Below are 24996 nucleotides of genomic sequence, written 5' to 3'. Positions count from 1 at the left end.
GTGCACTGGTCCATATCATTTGGTGGAGGGGATTATGGTGTGTGGTTGTTTTTCAGGGGTTGGGCTTGGCCCCTTAGTTCCAGTGAAGGGAACACTTAAGGGGTCAGCCTACCAAGACATTTTGGACAATTTCATGGTCCCAACTTTGTGGGAACAGTTTGTGGATGGCCCCTTCCTGTTCCAACATGACTGCGCACCAGTGTACAAAGCAAGGTCCATAAAGACATAGATGAGCGAGTTTGGGGTGGAGGAACTTGACTGGCCTGCACAGAGTCCTGACCTCAACCTGATAGAACACCTTTGGGATGAATTAGAGCGGACACTACGAGCCAGGCCTTCTCAGCAGTGCCTGACCTCACAAATGTGCTTATGGAAGAATGCTCCAACATTCCCATAGACACACTCCTAAACCTTGTGGACGGCCTTCCCAGAAGAGTTGAAGCTGTTATAGCTGCAAAGGGTGGGCCAACTCAATATTGAACCCTACGGACGAAGACTGGAATGCCATTAAAGTTCATATGTGTGTAAAGGCAGGCGTCCCAATACTTTTGGTAATATAGAGTAGTTTCAGTTTGCTGTTGGTGACTTAATATCTTTGACTTTTGACTAAACCTTGGACTACTTATTTGCTCCCTAACCATTTAGAGTCCCCACAGGATAAGTACACCATAAAGTGGAACTACGGGCGCCTCAGTTTGCTGGATTCCACTTGCTTAGCGCGGGATCGATCCGCTAATCCCTGCTGAGCAGACGGATGACAGGTCCATCTCTGCTTACTGAGCAGAGCAGAGACTGACCCAGTCCCGCCCTCCTATATGGGGAGATCGGATGAAAACGGACCACCTGTCTGTTTTCATCCGATCGTATCCACCCTGATCCGCCAGGTGGATGGAAAATAGGACCACCATCCGTCTGGATTTTGCGGCCAGGATCGGATAACGGCGGATGTCAGCGGACATGTGTCTGCTGACACCCGCCACTGCATAGGGGTGAATGGAGGGTCCGATCAGGTCCATCTGAAAAACTGACAGGTGGACCTGATCAGAGAGCCCGTGTGAAAGTGTCCCAACTGTCACATTTGCTTGTGCATTACATGTGCAGCCAGTCATGCAAGTCTTTACTGTCCTGGCCCAGCCTGGCCTGCGCATTAGTGCCCCAAAGACTTCTGTTTGGCCGTGTCCCGAAGCTGGAGATCATCTGAGATGTCCCACGGAACACATTGGGGCTGTAATTATTATACTATATATATATAATATAATATATATATAATTCACAGGTATATATTATATATTATATATATTATATAATTCACAGGTGCGACCAGGACAGTAAAGACATGAGGCACTGAAATGAAGCAAACAAGGGGATTGTGGGTATTTCACATCATAAAGCCTGGTACACGCTGGGTTGAACGGAAAAAAAAAGTGGACAGCCCCGGCCGGAGCCACTCTACTAACGATCCGATATTAGTACAGCGAGATCCCCCGCTGAGCTGTTGTGTTCTGACAGGGGGACGACCCATCCGCCAGAACACCCCGACCAGCGCTCTCAGCCATTGGTGAAAAAAGTGCTGATCGGGAGCTGGTCGGCTGCTGGTTTTCCAGCATGCTTGTCCAACAGAAGCCAGCCAAACTGGCCAGCTTCTGATGGACAGGGTGCCTGACACACGGGCAAAATGTCGGACGTTTTTTATTGAACCGGCCGATGCATCCCGACAATCGGCCGTGTGTACAGGGAATGAAGAGAATATATTGTCTCCAGCCATTAAGACATTTTCTTGTTCGTTTGTAAATGCGTTTTTTTTTTTTTTTTGCGATTTGTAGTACAGGAGCAGAATTGTGTGTTTTTGGCTCCATATACTTTTAAATGAGAGTGCTTAAAAAAAAGTGTCATTTTTCAAGCATTTTTCAGGTGCTCCAATTAAAGTCTATGGATTCAAAGATGTGCGTTCCGCCCCAAAGAGACTCATGTCATTTTTGAGTTGAACGCAACGGGCAGCACCACCCTCAGGTGTGAACAGGCCCTCTCCAGAATTATGGAATTCTTTGGGAATCACATGGCACAATGTTCATGTGTGAAGGAAAGTGAAGACTCCTAGTGGTAGAGATACCCATCAATGCACAATTCTCTTGACATACATTCCCATAGGTAATGTGGACAAATGATAACCTCCTCCTTGGACTGATAGAATTACAAGCTATACATAGAAACTTTCACTCTTATTGATTAGATTTACATGACCTCTCTCACTGATAAATATTAAAAGGATGAGAGTAAATCCTCTTTAGCCCTAGTACACATTGGGGGCAAATTGTCATGCGATTTAACAGTTCAAAATGGCATGACAAGTTGCACCCCATTGCCAGCAATGGAACCGTTCAAATCGTTGCGACTCTGAAAAAGCTTCCTGCTACTACTTTTTTGGGATTTCATTGCGATTTGCATAGACTTCTGTTAAGTGAAGTCTCAAGCCACAATGAAATCGGAGGTGAAAATCGCACTGATCTGCGGCTTTGAACTCGCACTGAAGTAGCACGATTTCAAAACCGCACTGGTGTGAGCCAGGGCACAAGGCGAAATGATTCTATATTTTCAGTGGTACATATTTTACCAATTGTAAAGATTGACTGATGTTTTCAGATATTACTTTTAAAGCGGTAGTAAACCGCAGTTAAAGAAAAAAACGTCACAATGTGCTAGTATGCATCGCGCTATCACCGCTGAGAGGGCTTCCGTCTTCACCTGGTCTACATTCCAGGTTCGCGTCCTCTGGCTACATGAGTGGCCGGGGGGCGCTATGACATCACTCCACGCTGTTTACGGCACAGGCTCTGTTCTGTCGATTAGTGCAGATCGTCGGATAATGCCGATCAGCTGGCGTGATGTCAGCACTGCGCATGCACAGATCGTCTAAGGCAGTGGTTTCCAAACTGCGGCCCGAGGGCCAGATGCGGCCCTTTGCTTGCCTTTATCCGGCCCTTGGGGCATTATTCTTTCCACTGATACGAGACACTATTCTGCCATCTGACACTGACAATAGAGCACCATTTCTCCCACTGACACCACTAATGGGGCACTATTTCTCCCTATGATACCAACAATGGGGCACTATTCCTCCCCCTAATACCAAATGTTTACTCCCACTGATGCCAGGAAAATTTCCACTCCCGCTGGCCACAGTCCGGCCCTCCTAGAGTCTGAAGGACAGTAAACCGGCCCTTTGTTCAGAATGTTTGGAGACCCCTGATCTAAGGCATTATCCTACGATCTCCAAAGTGCGGAGGCAGAATCTGACCTTCAGATTCTGCCTCACTCTCTCTGCGCATAATCAACAGAAGAGAGTATGTCCGCTCTAATGCCCCGTACACACGGTCGGATTTTCCGATGGAAAATGTGTGATAGGACCTTGTTGTCAGAAATTCCGACCGTGTGTGGGCTCCATCACACATTTTCCATCGGATTTTCCGACACACAAAGTTTGAGAGCAGGATATAAAATTTTCTGACAACAAAATCCATTGTCGGAATTTCCGATCGTGTGTACACAAATCCGACGCACAAAGTGCCACGCATGCTCAGAATAAATTAAGAGACGAAAGCTATTGGCTACTGCCCCGTTTATAGTCCCGACGTACGTGTTTTACGTCACCGCGTTTAGAACGATCGGATTTTCCGACAACTTTGTGCGACCGTGTGTATGCAAGACAAGTTTGAGCCAACATCCGTCGGAAAAAATCCTAGGATTTTGTTGTCGGAATGTTCGATCAATGTCCGATTGTGTGTACGGGGCAGTAGTGTACACATTGGATATTCTGCCCCCCCCCCCACTCCTGTAAAACTCCTTTCTTTATGTGTGAGGTCAATTGTAAATGTAGCTTATTGTTCCCTGAGATGCCACCGCCCACCATTCCTGATCTATACATGTCAATGGGGACTTGTTGTACCTTCCCCACAGCTGTGCACAATACACACAGTTACAGGGTGGCAGTCCAGCTTTTAGCTTCCTTTCACACTCGCAGCGCCCAGGAGTTGGCGGTGAAGCGCCGCTATTTTTAGTGGCGCTTTACCGTCGTTTTAGCAGCAATTTTGGCTGCTAGCGGGGCGCTTTTAACCCCTGCTAGTGGCCAAAAAAAGGTTTAAAGCGCCAGCAAAGCGCCAGCAAAGCACTGCTACAGCGGCGCTTTGCTGGCGCTTCGGCGGCGCTGCCCATTGATTTCAATGGGCAGGGGCACTTTAAGAGCAGTGTATACACCACTCCTAAAGCGCCTCAAAGAAGCTGCTTGCAGGACTTTTTTTGGAGTCCTGCCAGCGCACCGCTCCAGTGTGAAAGACCTCGGGCTTTCAGATTGGAGTGACAGGAGAGGCAATTTACAGGCCCTTTGCAGGCGCTATTCTTAGCCTTATAGTGCCTCAGTGTGAAAGGGGTCTTAGGGCTTGTTCACACAGCCGATTACTGCTGTGTACAGAGCGAGGCAGAATCTGACGGTCAGATCCTGCCTCCACGCTTTGCAGATTGTCAGATAATGCCTCCGATCTGCACATGCGTAGTGTTGACGTCAGGCCAGCTGGAGTGACGTCACTACTGCACATGCGCAGATCGTCGGAGGCATTAACCGGCGATCTGCACTAATAGACAGAACACCGACACGGTATGCCAGGCCAATCAGAGCGCATTCACCGTTGACGTCACCGGCTGTATGCACTCTGAATATCACAGTACCTATAGCATACCTCCCAACTGTCCCTGATTTCGAGGGACTGTCCCTGATTTGGAACAATGTCCCTCTGTCCCTCTTTCCTCCTCATTTTCCCTCATTTTGGTCTGATCTATATAGTTGTATATAAAATGCACTTTTTATCTATCAAAAAGTGTTTCCCAGCGTTAAACCTTTCATCTAATTTCTAAATTGCTGCATTTGTAAATTTAAAAAGCCAATATAAAGTAATAGAAGTGGTAAAAAAAAGCACTTGTGGGTTTAATTAACCTTTTTTGGGGGTTAATTCTCCTTTAAGGGGGTGTGGCAGGGGGCGTGTCCTATGCCTACATACGTTTGTTAGTAGGTGTCCCTCATTCCCATCTCAAAATGTTGAGAGGTATGCCTATAGATAAGTCTTATAAGCTTACCTGTAGGCAGGGGCGGACTGATAACTCATGGGGCCCCCGGGCAATAGGAGATTATGGGGCCCCCAGGCAATTATGGGGCCACACAGTATACAATCACACAGTATACACAGTATACACAGACAGATGTAAAGAAAAACACAGATTTATACTGTCCCTGGTTTTACTAAGGCTGGCAACTCTGATGGGGCCCCCTAGTGGCCCAGGGCCCTCGGGCAGTGCCCGAGTGTCTCAATGGTCAGTCCGCCCCTGCCTGTAGGTACAAGTGGTAAAACTACCACTTTAACCGCTTCCATGCCGGCTCCTGTACATATATACGGCGGCAGGGTGGCTCTCCTGCGCAAATCGCCGTATATATAAAGCGGCTCCTGTAAGAGCCATAGCAGGCGCGCATGCGCAATCACGCGGTGGGGGGCCCGATGCGCGTGGCCGGCGGCGATCGCGGGCACGAGAGCCAGAATGAGGATTTGTGTGTGTAAACACACAAATCCCTGTTCTGACAGGGGAGGAAATACAGATCGTTTGTTCCTAGTAAGTAGGAACAGCGATCTGGCTCCACCTCTAGTCAGTCACATCCCCTCACAGTTAGAAACACACCCAGGGAACACACTTAACCCCTTGATCGCCCCCTAGTGTTAACCCCTTCCCTACCAGCGACATTTATACAGTAATCAGTGGCTATTTTTAGCTCTATTTTTATAAATGTCAGTGGTCCCAAAAAAGTGTCAAAAGTGTCCGATCTGTCCGCCGCAATGTTGCAGTCCCGCTAAAAATCGCTGATTGCCGCCATCACTAGTAAAAAAATAAAAATAGTAAGAATACCATAAATCTATCCCCTATTTTGTAGATGCTATAACTTTTGCACAAACCAATCAATATACGCTTATAGCGATTTTCTTTTACCAGAAATATGAGGAAGAATATATATCGGCCTAAACTGATGAAGAAATGTATTTTTTTTTTTTTAAATTGGGATATTTATTATAGCAAAAAGTAAAAAAATATTGTATTTTTTTAAACATTGGCGCTTTTTTTTGTTTATAGCCCAAAAAATTAAATCCGCAGAGGCGATCAAATACGACCAAAAGAAAGCTCTATTTGTGGGAAAAAGGACGTCAATTTTCTTTGGGTACAACGTCGCACAACCGCGCAATTGTCAGTTAAAGCGACTCACAAGTGCCGAATCGCAAAAAATGGCCTGGACGGGAAGGGGGTAAATTCTTCCGGGGCTGAAGTGGTTACATTTTCAGTGATTGCTGCTTCATCCAAGTGAAGCTAAACCTTATCCGAGCACCACAAACTGAAAACACTATTTAATTCATTTTAATATTCAAAGCAAACTCCCCCCATCCATTCACATCTCCATGCTTTCTTTTGTTGAGAAATCACTTTGAAAACCCCCACCCAGCATTTCTAGCTCCGGCCATCTTGAGTAAGGGCAGATGATTCGTGTAGCACCCTGGAATCCATCTGCCCCTTAGCTTAGGCATACAGGCAGGAGGGTGTGCTTAGCTAGGAAAGTCCGTCCCCCCACCTTCTGAAGACTCCTGGCATGTATGATACCATTTTGGCCCAGGTCAGAAACAAGGAAGAAACATGGCCATCTTGAGTAGGGACAGATGATTCATGTAGAATTTACTTACTGGAATCCATCTGCCCTTAGGTCAGGCATGCAGGCAGGAGGGTGTGCTGAGCTAGGAAAGTCCCTCCCCCAGATGACAGGAAAAAAATTCCCATGAAGACACCTGGGATGTATGATATTATTTTGGCCTAGGCCAGAAACCAGGAAGAAACTGAAGAAATGTAAAAAAGAAAGGATAAAACAAGTCAATATAATATCCCTTCCTATTTACTAAGCATAAGGATTAAAAATAGTGAATGTTGATTGAGAGAGTTTGGTTCCGATTTAACCCCTTCCCAAACGCACCACGCCGATATACGTCGGCAGAATGGCACGGGTGGGCAAAAGGGCGCAAAGGTACGTCCCCTTTACGATGCGGCATTGTGGGCGCGTGCCCGCCGCGTGCTCCGTGACCACGGTTCCCGCGGACTCGATGTCTGCCGGGTGCCCGCGACCGTGTCACGGAGTGGAAGAACGGGGAGATGCCAACAAGGTATTTCCCCGTTCTGCCTAGTGATATGACAGAGATCAGTGCTCCCTGTGATCAGAAGCAGTGATCGCTGTCATGTGAGTTGAAGCCCATCCCCCACAGTTAGAATCACTCCCTAGGACACACTTAACCCCTTGATCACCCCCTAGTGTTTAACCCCTTCCCTGCCAGTGTCATTTACACAGGAATCAGTGCATTTTTATAGCACTGATTGCTGTATAAATGACAATGGTCCCAAAAATGTGTTAAAAGTGTCCGATGTGTCCGCCATAATGTCGCAGTCACGATAAAAATCGGAGATCGCCTCCATTACTAATAAAAAAATAATAAAAATACCATAAATCTATCCCCTATTTTGTAGACGCTATAACTTTTGCGCAAACCAATCAATATACGCTTATTGCGATTTTTTTTTTTACCAAAAATATGTAGAAGAATACATATCGGCCTAAACTGAGGAAGAATTTCGTTTTTTTTATATATTTTTGGGGGATATTTATTATAGCAAAAAGTAAAAAATAATGCTTTTTTTTCTTCAAAATTGACGCTCTTTTTTTGTTTATAGCGCAAAAAATAAAAAACGCAGAGGTGATCAAATACCACCAAAAGAAAGCTCTGTTTGTGGGGGAAAAAAAGGACGTCAATTTTGTTTGGGTGCAACGTCCCACGACCGCGCAATTGTCAGTTGAAGTGATGCAAAGCCGAATCGCAAAAAGTACTCTGGTCAGGAAGGGGGTAAAATCCTTCCGGGGCTGAAGTGGTTAAAGTGCATGTAAACTCTAACAATAAATTCCTCTTGTTTGCTCTCTTCTGGTCTGTTGAAATGGTACCCAACTCATCCCACCCCAACCCGTGTTTTATTTTTCCCCTCTTTCCTGTAGTGTCATACAATGGGTCCCGTGCCGCCATCTTGGTCCTCCTAGGCAGGCTGCCTCTTCCAGGTGCAGGTGTCACGTTACATTCGGCTACCCATCACATTTTGCTACCCACTGGAGTGCGCATGCGCGACGCCGCCATATGCGTTCCAACACTGCTGTAAGACCACTTTGCCACAGGGCCGCTCGGCACGCTTCGGGCACGGCCTCTCTTCGCTCAGCATAATTATAATCTTACTCTATGTCCACTTGGATAGTGGGGCTTGAACCTGGACCCAGGGGTGTGGCCACAAAATTCTGCACAAGCGCAGATTGCCACAGTGTTGGAACGCATATGGCGGCGTTGCGCATGTGCAGTCCAGCGGGTAGCCAAATGTGATGGGTCGCCATATGTGACGCTACACAGGCAGCCAGCTCGGATGATGCACTGAACCTGCCCCCGGCCCACCCACTGGCCACCACTCTGTGTGTGTCAATCATGTGGCCTCCTGGGAAATGTGATGTAAATATCCCAGGGGGGGGGCTCCAGGACCAGGTACACATCATTCTTGGCCTAGGCCAGAATATTGGAGTGGGACGGGGCTGAAAAAAAAAAAAATAATGTAAAAAATATTTAAAAAATTCTTACAATTCAGCTTAGGGACATGCAGGGAGTGTTAAAATGGAACTAAATCTCTTTTGGGATATACCATTGAAAGCCTTTTATTATATTATAGTATATTTGTTCAACAAATGCAAAAAAAAAAAAAAAAAAAAAAGTTCATCCAGCCCAGAAGTCTTGTATGCTGATACCTTCCTGTATTCTCTGCCTCTGGACTGTTATCAGTCAGCTTTGTTCACTGCTATCTGCGTCGCTCGGGACCCGGTGCGCGTGCCCGGCGGCCGCGATGTCCGCCGTGCACCCGCGATTGCCGGGTAACAGAGCAGGACCATGGATCTGTTTATGTAAACACACAGATCCACGTCCTGTCAGAGGAGAGGAGACCGATCGGTCTCCTCCCCTAGTGAGTCCTCTTCCCCCCCCCCCCACAGTTAGAATCACTCCTTAGGACACACATTAACCCCTCGATCGCCCCCTAGTGTTAACCCCTTCCCTGCCAGTCACATTTACACAGTAATCAATGCATTTTTATAGCACGGATCGCTGTATAAATGTGAATGGTCCCAAAAATGTGTCAAAAGTGTCCGATATGTCCGCCGCAATATCGCAGTCACAATAAAAATCGCTGATCGCCGCCATTACTAGTAAAAAATAAAAAAATATGCTATAAAACTATCCCCTATTTTGTAGACTCTATAACTTTTGCACAAACCAATCAATATACGCTTATTGCGATTTTTTTTTTTTTTACCAAAAATATGTAGAAGAATACATATCAGCCTAAATTGAGGAAAAAATTTGCTTAAAAAAAAAAATTGGATATTTATTATTCAAAATTGTCCCTCTCCTTTTGTTTATAGCGCAATAAATAAAAACCACAGAGGTGATCAAATACCACCAAAACAAAGCTCTATTTGTGGGGAAAAATTATAAAAATTTCATTAGGGTGCAGTGTAACATGACCGCGCAATTGTCATTCAAAGTGCGACAGCGCTGAAAACTGAAAAATGGCTTGGGCGGGAAGGGAGTGAAAGTGCCCTGTATTGAGGTGGTAAATGGGGCGGCTGTTGATGCGGCAGTGACACAACAAGGTGAGGGACATGGCGTCAGGTGAGGGGATGCCTGCTAACAGGGCACTGCCATGATGGATCTGAAATGACAGGTGCTCTTTAACTGCTTCAGCCTCGGAAGATTTTACCCCCTTCCTGACCAGTGCAATTCAGCACTGCGTCACTTTAACTGACAATTGCGCGGTCGAGCGACGTGGCTCCCAAACAAAATTGACGTCCTTTTTTTCCCACAAATAGAGCTTTCTTTTGGTGGTATTTGATCGCCTCTGCGATTTTTATTTTTTGCGCTATAAACAAAATAAGAGCAACAATTTTGAAAAAAACGCATTATTTTTTACATTTTGCTATAATAAATATCCCCCAAAAATATATATAAAAAAAAATTTTTTCCTCAGTTTAGGCCGATCGTATTCTTCTACATATTTTTGGTAAAAAAAAATCGCAATAAGCGTTTATTGATTGGTTTGCGCAAAAGTTATAGCGTTTACTAAATAGGGGATAGTTTTATGGCATTTTTATTAATAATTTTTTCTTTCCTAGTAATGGCGGCGATCAGCGATTTTTATTGTGACTGCGACATTATGGCGGACATGTCGGACATTTTTGACACATTTTTAGGACCATTGTCATTTATACAGCGATCAGTGCGATTAAAAATGTACTGATTACTGTGTAAATGACACTGGCAGTTAAGGGGTTAACCACAAGGGGGCGGGGAGGGGTTAAGTGTGTCCTAGGGGAGTGATTCTAACTGTAGGGGGATGGACTGTGTGTGTGACGTCACTGATCTCTGCTTCCGATGACAGGGAGCAGAGATCGAGTGACACTGTCACTAGGCAGAACGGGGAGATGCTGTTTACATCAGCATCTCCCCGTTCGTCCTCTCCGTGAGGCGATCGCAGGTATCCCCGCGGCGATTGAGTCCGCGGGACCCGTGACCCGACTCACGGAGCTCCCGGCCGCCGCGCGCACACAATGGCACGGCGGGGAATTCAAAATGGACGTACCTGTAAGTCCATTTGCCCAGCCGTGCCATTCTGCTGACGTACATCGGCGTGCGCCGGTCGGGAACCGGTTAACCACTTCAGCTCCAGAACATTTTGCTGGCCAAAGACCAGAGCACCTTTTGCGATTCGACACTGCGTCGCTTTAACTGACAATTGCGCGGTCGTGCGACGTTGCTCCCATTGTGTCCAATCACAGCTGGTCACATGTAAACACGGAGATGCCGGTAATTGGCGCTCCTCGCCCCACACTGACAGAGTGTGAGGAGAGGAGAGCCAATCAGCGGCATCTCCTCACAGAGGACATCTAGGGATGTAATCAGAGCACTGATCATCAGTGCCCTGATTACAATTAAGTGCCACCACTGCCAGGAATCAGTGCCCACCTTTGCCCACAAGTGCCAGAAATCAGTGGCCATTAGTGATGCCAGTCGGTGCTGTCCATCAATGCCCATCATTGCTGCCCATCAATGCCACCCTTCAATGCCCATCAGTGTCGCCTATCCGTGCCGCCCATCTGCACCCACCAGTGCCGCCTATCTGTGCCCATCAGTGCCCGCCAGTGCCACCCATCACTGCCGCCTATGAGTGCTCATCAGTGCCACATATCAGTGCCACCTATCAGTGCCCTTAAGTGCGGCATATTAGTGCCTTCTCATCAGTGCCACCTCATCAGTGCCCATTGGTGCAGCCTATCAGTGTTGCCTCATCAGTGCCCATCAGTGAAGGAAAAAAATTACTTATTTACAAAATTTACTGACAAACTAAGAAAAACTTTTTTTAAAAGAAATTTCAGTCTTTTTTTTTTTTTAGGAAAAAAAAAAAACCCAGAGGTGGTTAAATCCCACCAAAAGAAAGCTCTATTTGTGTGAATAAAATGATTAAAAATTTCACATGGTTACAGTGTTGTATGACCGCGCAATTGTCATTCAAAATGTGACAGCGATGAAAGCTGAAAATTGGCCTGGGCAGGAAGGGGGTGAAAGGGCCCAATAGGCAAGTAGTTAAATGTGCTGTGATATATATATATATATATATATATATATATATATATATATATATATATATATATATATATTTTTTTTTTTTTAAAGACATTGCCCTTACTGAACTGTGCAGCCTCATACCTGCAGGTTACGTGATCGCTCTTGATTCAACAGCGATGCACAGACCTGCTGGTGGGCGTGTTCAGCGTCAGGGCACAGGACTGGAAGTGATGTTGCTGCCCAGTGTCTGCATTTCCATGGCAATGGAATCACCTCCTCTTTTCACCATCTGAGAGAGAGCAGGGATGGGCGGGGGGCGGCTCTGTACTGACTACGGAAGGTACAGGCTCACTGTACTCTTGCACAGCTTGCCTGTATCTGTAGCGGGATGACGCAAGGTGTAAACTGACCACAGTAGCTTGGCTCGGCTACCATGCTGCTGTGGTCAGTTTACTTGTAGGAGCAAAAAGAACTATAAGCAGCACTCTGAGTGAGATCCAAAATGTGGTGGTCATAAAAACAGGCACTAGTAACCATGGAATGATGATCCAACAATGTTTAGTCCATCATAGATATCACGAGCTGGTGCAAAGTCTAAAAAGTATTGTTGTTTCTCTACTTGTAGGAGCAGCCCAGGCAGGATCAACCAGGTATATCAATGCATCGCAGCCAGAAATAAAATACAGAAATGAACAATCACATTGAACTAACATGCTAGCTCATTATGAAATACTTACCTTAGATTGAAGCTGTTGCAGCAGTCCCCGTACACCGCTGCGACCGGCGACATGTCTCCCCGAGTTATCTCTGGGTTTGCAGGCTCCAGTGCTGTGATTTACTGGAGCCGCAATGACGTCACTCCCGCGCATGCGCGTGGGAGCCACAGGTCATGGCACAGGCCCTTTAGAAAGGGCACGATCAAGCCGTTTCTTCAGTGCGCATGCGCCGATGATGTCGGCACCAGCATATATGGTAAATATCTCCTAAACCGTGCCTTATTATAGGCTTACCTGTAGGTACAAGTGGTGTATCAGGGTTTACAACCACTTTAACTGTATCTAAGCACCACCAATGGAAAACCCTGTTTAGTTCACTTTTAACCACTTCAGCTCCGGGAATTTTACCCCTTTCATGAACAGGCCACTTTTTGTGATACGGAACTATGTTACTTTAACTAACAAATGCGCGGTCGTGCGACTCTGTACCCAAATAAAATGTATCTCCTCCCCCCCCCCCCTTTTTTTTTTTTTTTTTGCGCTATAAACAAATAGAGGTTAGATTGTTGGTTTTAGGTAAAAGGTTCATTTTAAGGCAAGGATAAAGGCTGCCACTGTTGACTTCTGCTTTTTAAAAATGATTTTTTACTTTTTATTTTGCTTTGTATCTATCGTAGAATTGATGGGTAGGATTCCCATACTATGAATAGTGTTTCCATAAGTTACACAAGGCCATAAATATGGTGTCGTTCATAGTTGGGTTCTCCAAACGTTTATTCTACATAATTTAGAAATTATTGGTGAAGGATGTCACCATCGTTTGGCAGGTGGAACAGGGAACTATAATGGGGATATCCAACCATTGGCGTGTCCTAGAACTATGAGGCCGGTGTGAGATGCAATTTACTAGCCAGTACTCTGAGAGCTATCTCCATCCCACATTTGTTATTCGAGTTTAAAGAAAAAAAAAGATATTGCTATTGCTTTGCCCTGAATCTTGTGATCTGTAATGCCGTGTACACACGACCGGACTTTGCACGGACTGAACTCCGAAGGACTTTTTTGACGGACTTTCGACAGAGTTCCAACGCAACGGACTTGCCTACACACGATCACACCGAAGTCCGATTGATTTGTACGTGATGACGTACCACCGGACTAGAATGTGGAAGTTGATAGCCAGTAGCCAATAGCTGCCCTACCGTCGTTGTTCGTCTGTCGGACTAGCATACAGGCGAACAGATTTTTCGAGTCCGTCGTAAAGATTTGAAACATGTTCTATTTCTAAAGTCCGTCTGATTTTTCGACAGCCAAAGTCCGATGAAGCCCACACACGATCGAATTGTCCGGCTGATTCGTTCCATCGGACCTTTGCTGTTAAAAAGTCCGGTCGTGTGTACACGGCATAAGGCTATTTTACATTCTGTGTGTATCAGTAATGCACGTAAAATCACAAACTTTCCCGACACACACAGAAACTGCCCTTCAGCAGACGCGCGGCGGTGCCATTCTTAATGGCATCCCCATGCATTTGCTAAGGCATGCGTTTTGCTGCAGCACCATGCGGTTCAGTGCGGTGCTATTTAGCAAAAGGCTAAAGGACTTCTTTTTCGTGTTTTCTCTATGAAAAAGAATGGGCTGCCCTACACGTGACGCACAGGAATACGTGGAAACACACGTGTCTGTCACATCTGTATAATATGAATGGAGCCTTAGGCCATCCATAGATGGTTTGAATCTTGGTCCAAATCAGCAGGGACTGGCAGGGCTGGTGCAAGGATTTTTGACACCCTAGGCAAACCTCATTTTGCCGCCCCTCCCTTGCTCCACCCCCGATTCCACCCCCTTTGCCCTGCCCATGTATACCCCAACTTTTTAATGAAGCCCCCATCAAATGCAGCCTACCGGTGCCCATCAATGCAGCCTACCGGTGCCCATCAATGCAGCCTACCAGTGCCCATCAATTAATGTTTGCTTGCTTCCATTCATTTGGGATTTGGGACACAGTCCTCCACCGCCGCTGCTCCTCTGACACTATGTGCGAACGGAGCAGCAGCTGCCTGCTGATGCTGAGACTTAGTTGGTTGCTGCAGAGAGAAAAGAGTAGGAACACCAGTGACCAGGCACCCTAGGCAGCAGTGCACCCTAGGAGGCTGCCTAGTTTGCCTAGTGGTAGCACCGGCCCTGGGGACTGGCCAAGATTCGATACATCTATGAGCGGGCTGATTGTACCCAAGTCGATCCATCGATCGACTTGGGTACAACCGGCATGTTGGATTTCTAGCATGCAATTATTGCCAGTGGCTTTAGCTGCTAGCAATAACCAGTGTGTTGTCCCGGCAGGGATGGTACCTCGTGCCCGCCTGGGTGGTAGAACCAGTAGTGTATTTAGGTTTTGTGCTGCCCTAGGCCTGACTAAACTCGTGCACCCCCTAATTTAAATATGACCCACCCCTTCCTGTCAAGGCCACACCTCTTGCTGTTTAAGACCTGCCCTGAAATCTTTGAGTGGGGACACGAGTTCTGAGGGCCTGGGGGGGGGGGGGGGGGGGATGGATTCCCTTAATTTGCATAGATTCTCACTTCCTGTTTGGCTATGGGGCAGGAAGTGAGGGGAAATCTCTGCAATAGGACAGGGATGGTAAAAAATAAACTGACAGGGGCTATAACCCTCCCTTACTCTATCCAAAATGAAAAAAAAAGTGTTGCACATAGTTGTACTGTAAGCACAAATTTCTGATAATTTTATGGAGAGGACTAAGAAGACATAACCATGCCAATGGTGCAGCAGAAACCATAGCACAGTGAGGGAGGTTTGTGGTTCAGGATGATAGGACAGTCAAAATTTGAAGCGGCGCCCCCCCCCCCCCCCCCCCCATAGTTGCTGAATGCCGGCTACCCGCATACCGGAAGCAGTGAGGCCGCTTTATGGGGGGGCGCTAGACTAATTTGCCTCTCAGCCCAGTCCACCCCATAAGACTGGTGCTGCACTAACAGTGTAGCACAAGCCAGCGGGGACTCTTTCCGTGCTGCCCCCCTGCAAAGTGCTGTCCTAGGCCTGGGCCTTGTTGGCCTAGGCCAGGATACAGCGTTGGGTAGAACACAATAGCTCCATGGGAGAAATTTTATTCGATTTTGGTTGCAGGAAAGAAAATTGCGTAATCTATTGCCTGTGCATCACATGCATGATGGAGGCTTCATTGATAAAATAAGCTTTCAGCCTGCAGATGACATGGCAACCTAAAGGTGGCAGTATTTACCTGTTTAATACTGTAATACATTTATTAAATCTTTAAAAAGAGCAGACTTACTTCTTTGGGGTATATTTTGTGCATTTGTCAACCTATTGCCAAAAAAACCTGGGTTTTTGTTAAAACAAACAAAAACCTTATCACTATATTAAACATTATACTAAAAAAAAAAAAATTAAATTTTACATAAAAAAAAAGATTTTAGCATGCAAATTAGTCATAGACGTATTGTCAAGTTAATTGACGCTCCTAAATCTGGCCTGGGCTTCTAGGCATTAATGACCTCTGAACAGGATGAATAAGATGAACAAATAGACAGGAAAAAAAGAATTCATACAACAAAAATGGGCAAAAAAATTCCAGCTATGCAGGCAGATTTTTTTTTCCATTAAAAAATATTTAGTATGAATGATCATTGTAAAATCTTTAGAAGAAGGAAAGTCACATTTCTCTTATTTTTTTGCCATGATTTTGTTCCATAAGAGAAGTCCCTCCAGTATATCACATAGATTTCTGCAGCGTATTGAAGGATTGGAAAGGGAAAAACAGTTACAAACAAGCTGGTTAGCGGTTATGCTTTGTTAAGATATTGAGGCTTTTATACAGTTTTATATAAAAGCAATAATTACCTCTGTAAAACACAAAAGTACCTGGAACTCCGGGATCATTCAGTGCTTGCAGGAAACATATAGCGTCTTTTCAATGTGCACATATTTACTTAGGGTATTATTGTATTATTTACTTGACCAGCATTTGTATGTGCATTTTTACATGCTTACTGTACCATATTTCCATTATTATATTACATATACATTGTTTACTGTCCCCTTTCAAAGAACAAGTCTCATGAGCAATAAAAAATTAAAGTGTTTGTAAACGATCACCTTGTAAAACAACCGATTCAGTATAAAATAGAAATGAAAGGCAAAACATTTGTTAATAGATATAAAAAAAACATTATAAATACCCTTTTCCCCCCTTTTTTTTTAACAAGTGATCACATACCCTCTGTTCTCAGCTGCATAAGAGCTGGGGGAGGAGAAGCAACAGCACACTGAGTTTACCAGCGAATAGATGTGCAGTGGGGGTGTGTCAGGACAAATCTGATCATCGGAGGAGAGCATACTGAGTTCCCAGCATAGCTGGAGAACTGACCACGATGTGTTTTCCTTCTTAGTGTGGTCAGTTTTTAATAAGAAAGCAGAGGGACTAACAGGAATGCCGGGCATTTCACATAAAGGAAGCAATACAAAGAGAAAAGGAGACTTTCTCATACAAGTACATGGTACAGCAGGCACTTATCAGGAATATGAAGTGTTGGGGTAACAAATGCTTTTAACCACTTGCCTACAGGACACTTTTACCCCCTTCCTGCCCAGGCCATTTTTTTTGTTGCAGAAGTCAATCAGCTGCTGTCAGCAGAAGTCTGATCAGTGGCGGTCCATCCATAGGGGGTGCACAGGCGCGGCCTCCCCTATCCATGTGTCCAGCCCCCTGATCTACATATCAGGGCACCGGACTATGGATTCCAATGCGGGGTGGGTGTTTTTTTTTAAGCACCTGATTAGAGCCAAAAAAAAAAGGGTGGGCTCGGAGCGATCCCACCCTGTTGTGTGACGATAGCAAATGAATTTTCACACTACAGTTTATCCCCGGCAATAAGGAGGTAGGTTGATGGGGGGGGGGGGTGTTGTTTGAATGCTGCCCCCCAAAAGAAGAAGCCACCACTGAATGTGATCATTGGAGGAGAGCAGGCTGAGTTCCTGGCATAGCTAGAGAACTGACCACTCTCTGCACTCCTACAAACTGAACAGGAGACTTTCTCATACAAGTACATAGTACAGCAGGCACATATTAGGAATATGAAGTGTTGGGGGTAATGAACGCTTTAAATTCTGTACCATAGATTCAAGTTGAAATAACTGAATGTTGAAATGCTGAATGGTTGGGTAAGACAGCCTTTTGGGATGCCTTCTGGGTTCTTCAGGGGTGCCTTGGAAATGCCTAAAAATTGCTCTAAATTGCCCAAAAATTGTCAATAAGCCTACTTTTTTTTTGTTACACAAGGCCACCTTTACAACCTTGGGCATGGTTTGTGCCAGTTGCCAGCTTCCTGACAACTGAAGACTGATAAGGAGGACATTCTGGGTTGATAAGTAGGACATTCGGCCCCTAAGGATGTCCTTGTTTGGCCCTCCCCTGCCACCCTCAATCAGTCCTGGGGTCACGTTAGCTGAACGAGGGAGAGAAACTGAGAGAGAAGAAAAAACATTGGAATACTAGTCAGTACCAGTGTGCAAAGGTGTATTTGCTTTGTAAAAATAAATCACCTCTAATGTTGGCTATCCTATGTGAGTGTATGTTGCTGATATATAAAACTACAAGTTTAGTTTTTTACATTTTAGAATAGGGTGCCTTGAGATTGCGCAGAATGTTAAAGGAAAAAAGGTTGAGAAGCACTAGGGTAGTAAATTACTTGTTTTTCTCTTCCATTACAATCTGGCAGCTGCTCCCCCGTCAGCAGCCCAATTTGTGGCTGTTTCTATTTCTGCCCACAGTCCCCTGCATGTGTTCCAGTGGGAAATACATGCTGACAAACCCCCCTCTGCCAGCATTCCTATTTTGGAGCTCAGACTGAGCTCACTTTTCTTCCACACCCTGTGTTGTGATGGCACTGGTCTTGGGTAAGCACTGGGAGCCGTGATGAGCGCTGCCAATCAGCTCTCATAAATGATCCGTCTCCTTCATAGAAGTGTGGTCAAATAGCAATGGAGGGAGGAGGGAACACGTTGACGAAACATGTTAGGTTTGAATCTACAGCATATATAAAAACGAAATGCACTTTGTCCCCTAGAGGCCAGGATAAATAATAAACATATACATAGTGATAGTTCTTCTTAGAGAGAATACAGTCTTTGTCTTCCTCAGTTATCCAGAGAGCACTTTGTTTTCAGTCAATATGACTTGACTGGTAGACTTGAGAGAGACACACAACCAATGAGCAGAACTAGGAAGCAGAAAGCAGAGGATGCATTTGTGATGAGCAAATATGGCTGCCCCCATGTAGATGCATCACTTTAATTTAATAAGGCAGTTTATCTCTCTTGTGAGTTTCTATTATGAAGTGATACAGCAGCCTTTACTGCCAATATACATTTTTTTTCTTTTTTAAATGCAGATATTCTTTAAAGTGGTATTAAACTCCACTTTTCTTTTTCTTTTTTTTTTTAAACTATATGGGCCCTCAGGGGGTTTATGCCCTAATGTGGTCGTATGCAGTCTATATTAGCACACTATGGCCGGTTTACCTGTCAAACAGTGCCCTCCAGCATTGTGCTGTCACTGTTCCTGCTGGTCCCGGGTGCTTCCACCTTCACCCAGTCTTCCTTCCGGGTTCTCTATGTTCAGCTGCTTAAATGGCCAGGCTGAGATGACGTCCCTACCTTGCGCATGCATATCGTCATGGCACAGAGCAGTGCTGCAAAACGTACAATGAGCTTTGCATGCACGGCTCAGTATACATGACAGCTGACAGGCATGGGGAGTCATTTATGAGCTACACGGAGGGTCTCTCCTGTCATCAAAACCCTACCTGTCAGCAATTTTAAATATGAATTTAATACCACTTTAACCACTTGACTTACGGAAAATTTACCCCCCCCTTCATGACCAGGCCGCTTTTTGTGATATGGCACTGTGTTATTTTAACTGACAATTGTGCAGTCATGCAGCACTGTACCCAAATAAATTTTATGTCCTTTTTATTCCCACAAATAGAGCTTTCTTTTGTTTTTTTGGCTATAAACAAAAAAATACCAACAATTTTTAAAAAACAAGCAAAAAAAACAATATTTTTCACTTTCTGTTATAAAACATATCCAATAAAAAAATTTAAAAAATCAAATGTCTTCCTAAATTTAGGTCAATATGTATTCTGCTACATGTTTTTTGAAAAAAAAATCCCAATAAGCGTTACAATGTCTGCAAACTTTGGCATATATATATAATATATATAATTCCCTTCCACAGGCGGTGGTCTCAGCCGGGGACATCGATCGTTTCAAGAAACTATTAGATAATCACCTGAATGACCGCAACATACAGGGATATATAATGTAATACTGCCACATAATCACACACATAGGTTGGACTTGTGTCTTTTTTCAACCTCACCTACTATGTAACTATATATATAATTTTATATTTATTTATTGATTTTTTTACTAGTAATGGCAGCGATCGGTGAATTATAGCGGGAATGTGATATTGCGGCGGACATTTGGACACTAACTGACACTTTTGACACTTTTTGGGAAGCAGTGACACGGATACACTAAAAATATACACTGTCACTGTCCTAATGACACTAGCTGGGAAGGGATTAATATCTCAGGGTAATCAAGGGGTTAGGAGTGTGCCTAACAAGTGTTAATGTTTGTAATGTGTGCTGATTCAGTCAGCGATTTATAGCTGGACTGCGATATTGCGGAGGGCACCAACTGACACTTTGTGGGAACCAGTGACACTAATAGACAGTGATCAGTGCTAAAAATATACACTGTCACTGTACTACCCTGTTTCCCTGAAAATAAGACCTAGCGTGATTGTCAGTGATGGCTGCAATATAAGCCCTACCCCCCAAATAAGCCATAGCCTGTTTCCCTGAAAATAAGCCCTACCCTGAAAATAAGACCTATAAGGACTTTAATTAGGGCTTATTTGGGGGGTAGGGCTTATATTGCAGCCATCACCGACAATCACGCTAGGTCTTATTTTTAGGGAAACAGGGTAATGACACTGGCTGGGAAGGGGTTAATCATCAGGGGTGATCAAAGGGTTAAATGTGTGCCTAGACAGTGTTTTGGTATACACGGTGTACTATCTTTACAAAGAGAAGAAATGGATTCTAGTCCTTGCTTTGAAGGAAGACAGAATCCATCCCTCCCCCCCTTGTCAGAACGGCGATCTGCCTTGTTTACATGGGTAGATCGCCGTTCGGTGTTCTTTACCGAGGATTGGCGGGTTTCGGAGGACATCAAGTGCCCATCACCCGCAGATCTGCTTCTGCTTTGAATATTTACATCAGAAGCAGTGCACCCCCTGCTGGTGGAAATGACAAAGCACGTATATATACGCGATCCAGTGCACAGCTTCCACCCTGTAGCAGTGAAACTACTATAGGACGGTCAGCAAGTGATTAAGAAGACTTTTAGTCTAAAATATCGTAGCTAATGCATTGGACTTCTTTTTTGGACCATTCATGTGACCAGATGCCAGAGCACTGGTCATGTGATTTACCAACAGAGTTTTGGGCAAGTGGAGTTTGGGAAGAGTTGGACAATCAGCAGCTGAGTTTGAACCCTGGTCCTTCAGCTTGGATGAGATCATGATAAAAAGAATGGATATGAAACACGTAAAGAAATCAGGAAGCAAATGCATTTTCATCAGGTTAAATATTCTCTGAATTTGTCCAAATAATGCCAGTGCCTGTACAGCCAAATACGTCAGCCAACCAACCTCCTTAGACTTGCCATAGTAACATGCATGTATAGAAAACGGAGGGGCTAAATGATGTGGAAGAGGGGGCTTACCATCACTCCTCCAAAATACATGTAAGCCTTCCTAGTTTAAAGATCTTCCCTTCTTGTATCGTATACTGCAAAATGACAGGTGCTCTTTACTGGTAACAATCTTTGGTATATTAAAGTGTTTCATGTTTTTTTTGTCAGGAAGTACATATTTCTAATATGCTAATATTCTTCCTAGATTATCACCTTGCCCGTTCCCGGAGGAAAAGCGTCCCAGGAGGGAAACAGCCCAGTATGGACGCCCCTCCTGCCGCCCCCTTCCGACCGTCGGTGAGTAATAAATCCATTTTCAGTAAAATAAAGCTAACCAATATGCAGATAGATATGTACGGTTTGCTGCCATACCAAGTAAGAAACATGCTGACATTTCTGATAATACAGCTAACTTCTTGTACACTATATTACCAAAAGTATTGTGACGCCTGCCCTTACACACACACATTAACTTTAATGGCATCCCAGTCTTAGTCCGTAGGGTTCAATATTGAGTTGGCCCACCCTTTGCAGCTATAATAGCCTCAACTCTTCTGGGAAGGCCGTCCACAAGGTTTAGGAGTGTGTCTATGGGAATGTTTGACCATTCTTCCAGAAGCGTCGAGAAGGCCTGGCTTGCAGTCTCCGCTCTAATTCATCCCAAAGGTGTTCTATTAGGTTGTACAGGACAGTCAAATTCCTCCTACCCAAACGTGCTCATCCATGTCTTTATGGATCTTGCTTTGTGCATTGGTCCAAATCATTAGGTGGAGGGGGGATTATGGTGTGGGGGTTGTTTTATAGAGGTTGGTCTTGGCCCCTTAGTTCCAGTGAAGGGAACTCTTAAGGTGTCAGCATACCAAGACATTTTGGACAATTTCATGCTCCCAACTTTTTGGGAAAAGTTTGGGAATGGCCCCTTCTTGTTCCAAACTGTCTGCGCACCAGTGCACAAAGCAAGGTCCATAAAGACATGGATGAGTGAGTTTGGGGTGGAGGAACTTGACTGGCCTGCACAGAGTCCTGACCTCAACCCGATAGAACAACTTTGGGATGAATTAGAGCAGAAACTGCAAGCCAAGCCTTCTTGTCCAACATAAGTGCCTGACCTCACAAATGCACTTTTGGAAGTGCATTTGTGAGCATTTAATAGAAAAAACACAAAAAAAAAAATATTTTTTAAACTGTCTTCATCTGCAGATCAAAGTTAATCCCTTTGATCTGTAGATGAAGAAACAGAAAGATACAAAAAAAACACTATGTTTCTTTTTATCTTAGTGTTTCAGCGGCTGAGCAATGTTGTTGATAAACATTGCTTGGCTCCTTTTTTTTTTTTTTTACAGCTCCAATTGCCGGACTTCTTTTACACTTCAGCTGTCAACAGGGGAACCCCACTGACAGTCGAAAGAGTCATCGGTTGTTAGGGATGCGGTGGCCCTGTTCCTTAACAATCGATAATTGCCGGGTTTTTTTTTTTTACATTTCAGCTGTTAGTGGGAGAATCCCGTTGACAGCTGAAAGAACCGGGCCTGGAAGTATCGGTTTCAGGTATCGGTGCATTTACACAAGTACCGATACTCGTGCAAATGGTTAGTATCAGTACCAATAAAGATACCAGTATCTGTATTGGTACAAACCTAACGGTCCGCCTTTCATTAGTTCATATATGCTGAGCATCTGCTGCTGTTCGCATACACCTGTCATTTCAGCTGCAAAAATCTGCTGATTCTTACTGCTGGAATCTGGTGTATGTGGCTAAACATAAGGGTAAGTGCCTAAGGGTGTTTCCCGACTTTGGAGAGATTTTCTCTCGCGTCCTTTAGTGTGTACAGGACAGGAAGTGAAGAGAAATCCCCTCAATAAAACTCAAATAACAAAAAAACATCAACTGCACTGCAGTGGTACATACACAGAAACAGAAAAGAATCACCCCAATTTAAAATAATCACATTTTGTTGCTTTGCAAATGAAATTGAAATGAAGACAGGCACAGTTTTTGTTTTATCCAGCTGTATTTACTGTGCAACTTATAACATCAAAGTGAAAGATATAGCACCAACATGTCATAAAAAAAGAAAAACGTAAAACCAAAAAAAGTTGGAAAAAGGATCACCCCCCTCCCCCCCGCCTAAAAATGACTTATAAACTCAATCAGGTGTAGCTGATCACCTTCTCAATGGCACACAAAGTCATTTGACTTTCAATTGTGATCAGCTGTGGTCATTTTGATTAGCTCAGCATAAAAAGAGCTTTCCTGGAGCATTTCAGTCCCTGTTAGTGCAACTGAAGCAAACAATCAACTATGGGTGGCAAGGCACTGTCAAAAGATCTCCGGGATAAAGTTGTGGACAGGCACAGGTGATAGATACAAAAAAATTCCAAAGGCTTTATCAGTGCCTAGGACCACAGTGAGGTCTATTATTAAGAGGTGGAAGGTATTTGGTACAACACAGACCCTCTCTTGATCAGGACGTCGCTCCAAACTGGATGAAAGAGCCAGGAAGAAACTGGTCAGAGAGGCTACCAAGAGGTCTACAGCAAATCTGAAGCAGTGGTTATTGTGTGCATGTGATAACAATATCACAAATTCTCCACAAATGTGGCTCCTCAAGAAAGGCCACGTGCAGTCACGAGCCTTGTAAAAACGTACCTTGAAGATTCTGAGGCAACGTGGAAAAAGGTGTGATGGTCAGATGAGACTAAAATTAAATGATTTGGCCTCAACACCAAATTATATGTCTGGCAGAAGACAATCTAATACCGCTCACCATCCAAACAACACCATTTCTACAGTAAAGCGTGGAGGTGGTAATATCCTGCTATGGGGACCATCAAATGCTTGAGGAAAATCTGGTGCCCTCTACCAGAAATCTGTCAATGGAAAGAAAGTTTACCTTCCAACCAGCAGTGGCAGATCCATAAGGGACGCCGCCCCCTAATCTCCATGTGGGGCGCCAGATGCACAGATTTCTACAAGTTTCTATTTTTTAAGCACATGATTAGATCCTGAGGCTCTAATTGGCTTCAAAAAGGTTGGGCTTGGGGCACAGAGCACTGCGCCCCGAGCCCACCCACTTGTGACATTAGCGAACCAATATTCGCTATTTCCTTCCGGCCAATCAGGAAAAGAAGCGGGTCTTAAGATTGGATTGGACAGGAGAAGAAGTTGGGAAAGCTGCGTCCTGGATGGGGTATATGGGGACCTGGCAGGGGGGGGGTTTGTTTGCCACCCCCCCCCCCCAAAAAAAAATTGAGCACCAGCCACCACTGCTTCCAGCATGACAGTGATCCAAAGCACACAGCAAAAATAACCACACAGTGGTTGAAGGAGAAAAAGGTGAGTGTCCTTGTATGGCCTAGTCAGAGCCCAGACTTAAACCCCATTGAAAGTCTGTGGAATGACTTGAAGACTGAAGTCCACAAACGGTCACCATCAAATTGAACTTGAGCAGTTCTGCAAAGAAGAATGGGCAAATATTACAAAGTCTAGATGTGCAAAGTTAGGGCCCTTTCACACTGGGGCGGCGTCGGCGGTAAAGCGCCGCTATTGTATTGAAAGGGTTAAAACCACCGTAAAGCGATTTGCCGGCGGTATAGCCGCGCCGTCCCATTGATTTCAGTGGGCAGGAGCGGTGAAGGAGTGGTATATACTCCGCTCCTTCACCTCTCTGAAGATGCTGCTAGCAGGACTTTTTTTACC

General features: G+C 44.8%; 1 protein-coding gene across 13 annotated transcripts in view; it reads left to right on the top strand.

The window, feature by feature from the left end:
* SYNGAP1 (synaptic Ras GTPase activating protein 1) overlaps positions 1-24996 on the top strand; it is a 487176-nt gene that overhangs the window by 234665 nt on the left and 227515 nt on the right. For all 13 annotated transcript variants that reach the window (XM_073598175.1, XM_073598174.1, XM_073598187.1 and 10 more), the window contains one exon: positions 21502-21593. In XM_073598175.1, the coding sequence (XP_073454276.1) occupies positions 21502-21593 (92 nt within the window). The remainder of the gene's footprint in view (positions 1-21501; positions 21594-24996) is intronic.

Source organism: Aquarana catesbeiana, linkage group LG09 (assembly GCF_042186555.1).
Source record: "Aquarana catesbeiana isolate 2022-GZ linkage group LG09, ASM4218655v1, whole genome shotgun sequence".
Taxonomy (NCBI): Eukaryota; Metazoa; Chordata; class Amphibia; order Anura; family Ranidae; genus Aquarana; species Aquarana catesbeiana.
This window is presented reverse-complemented; position numbering and strand designations above follow the sequence as displayed.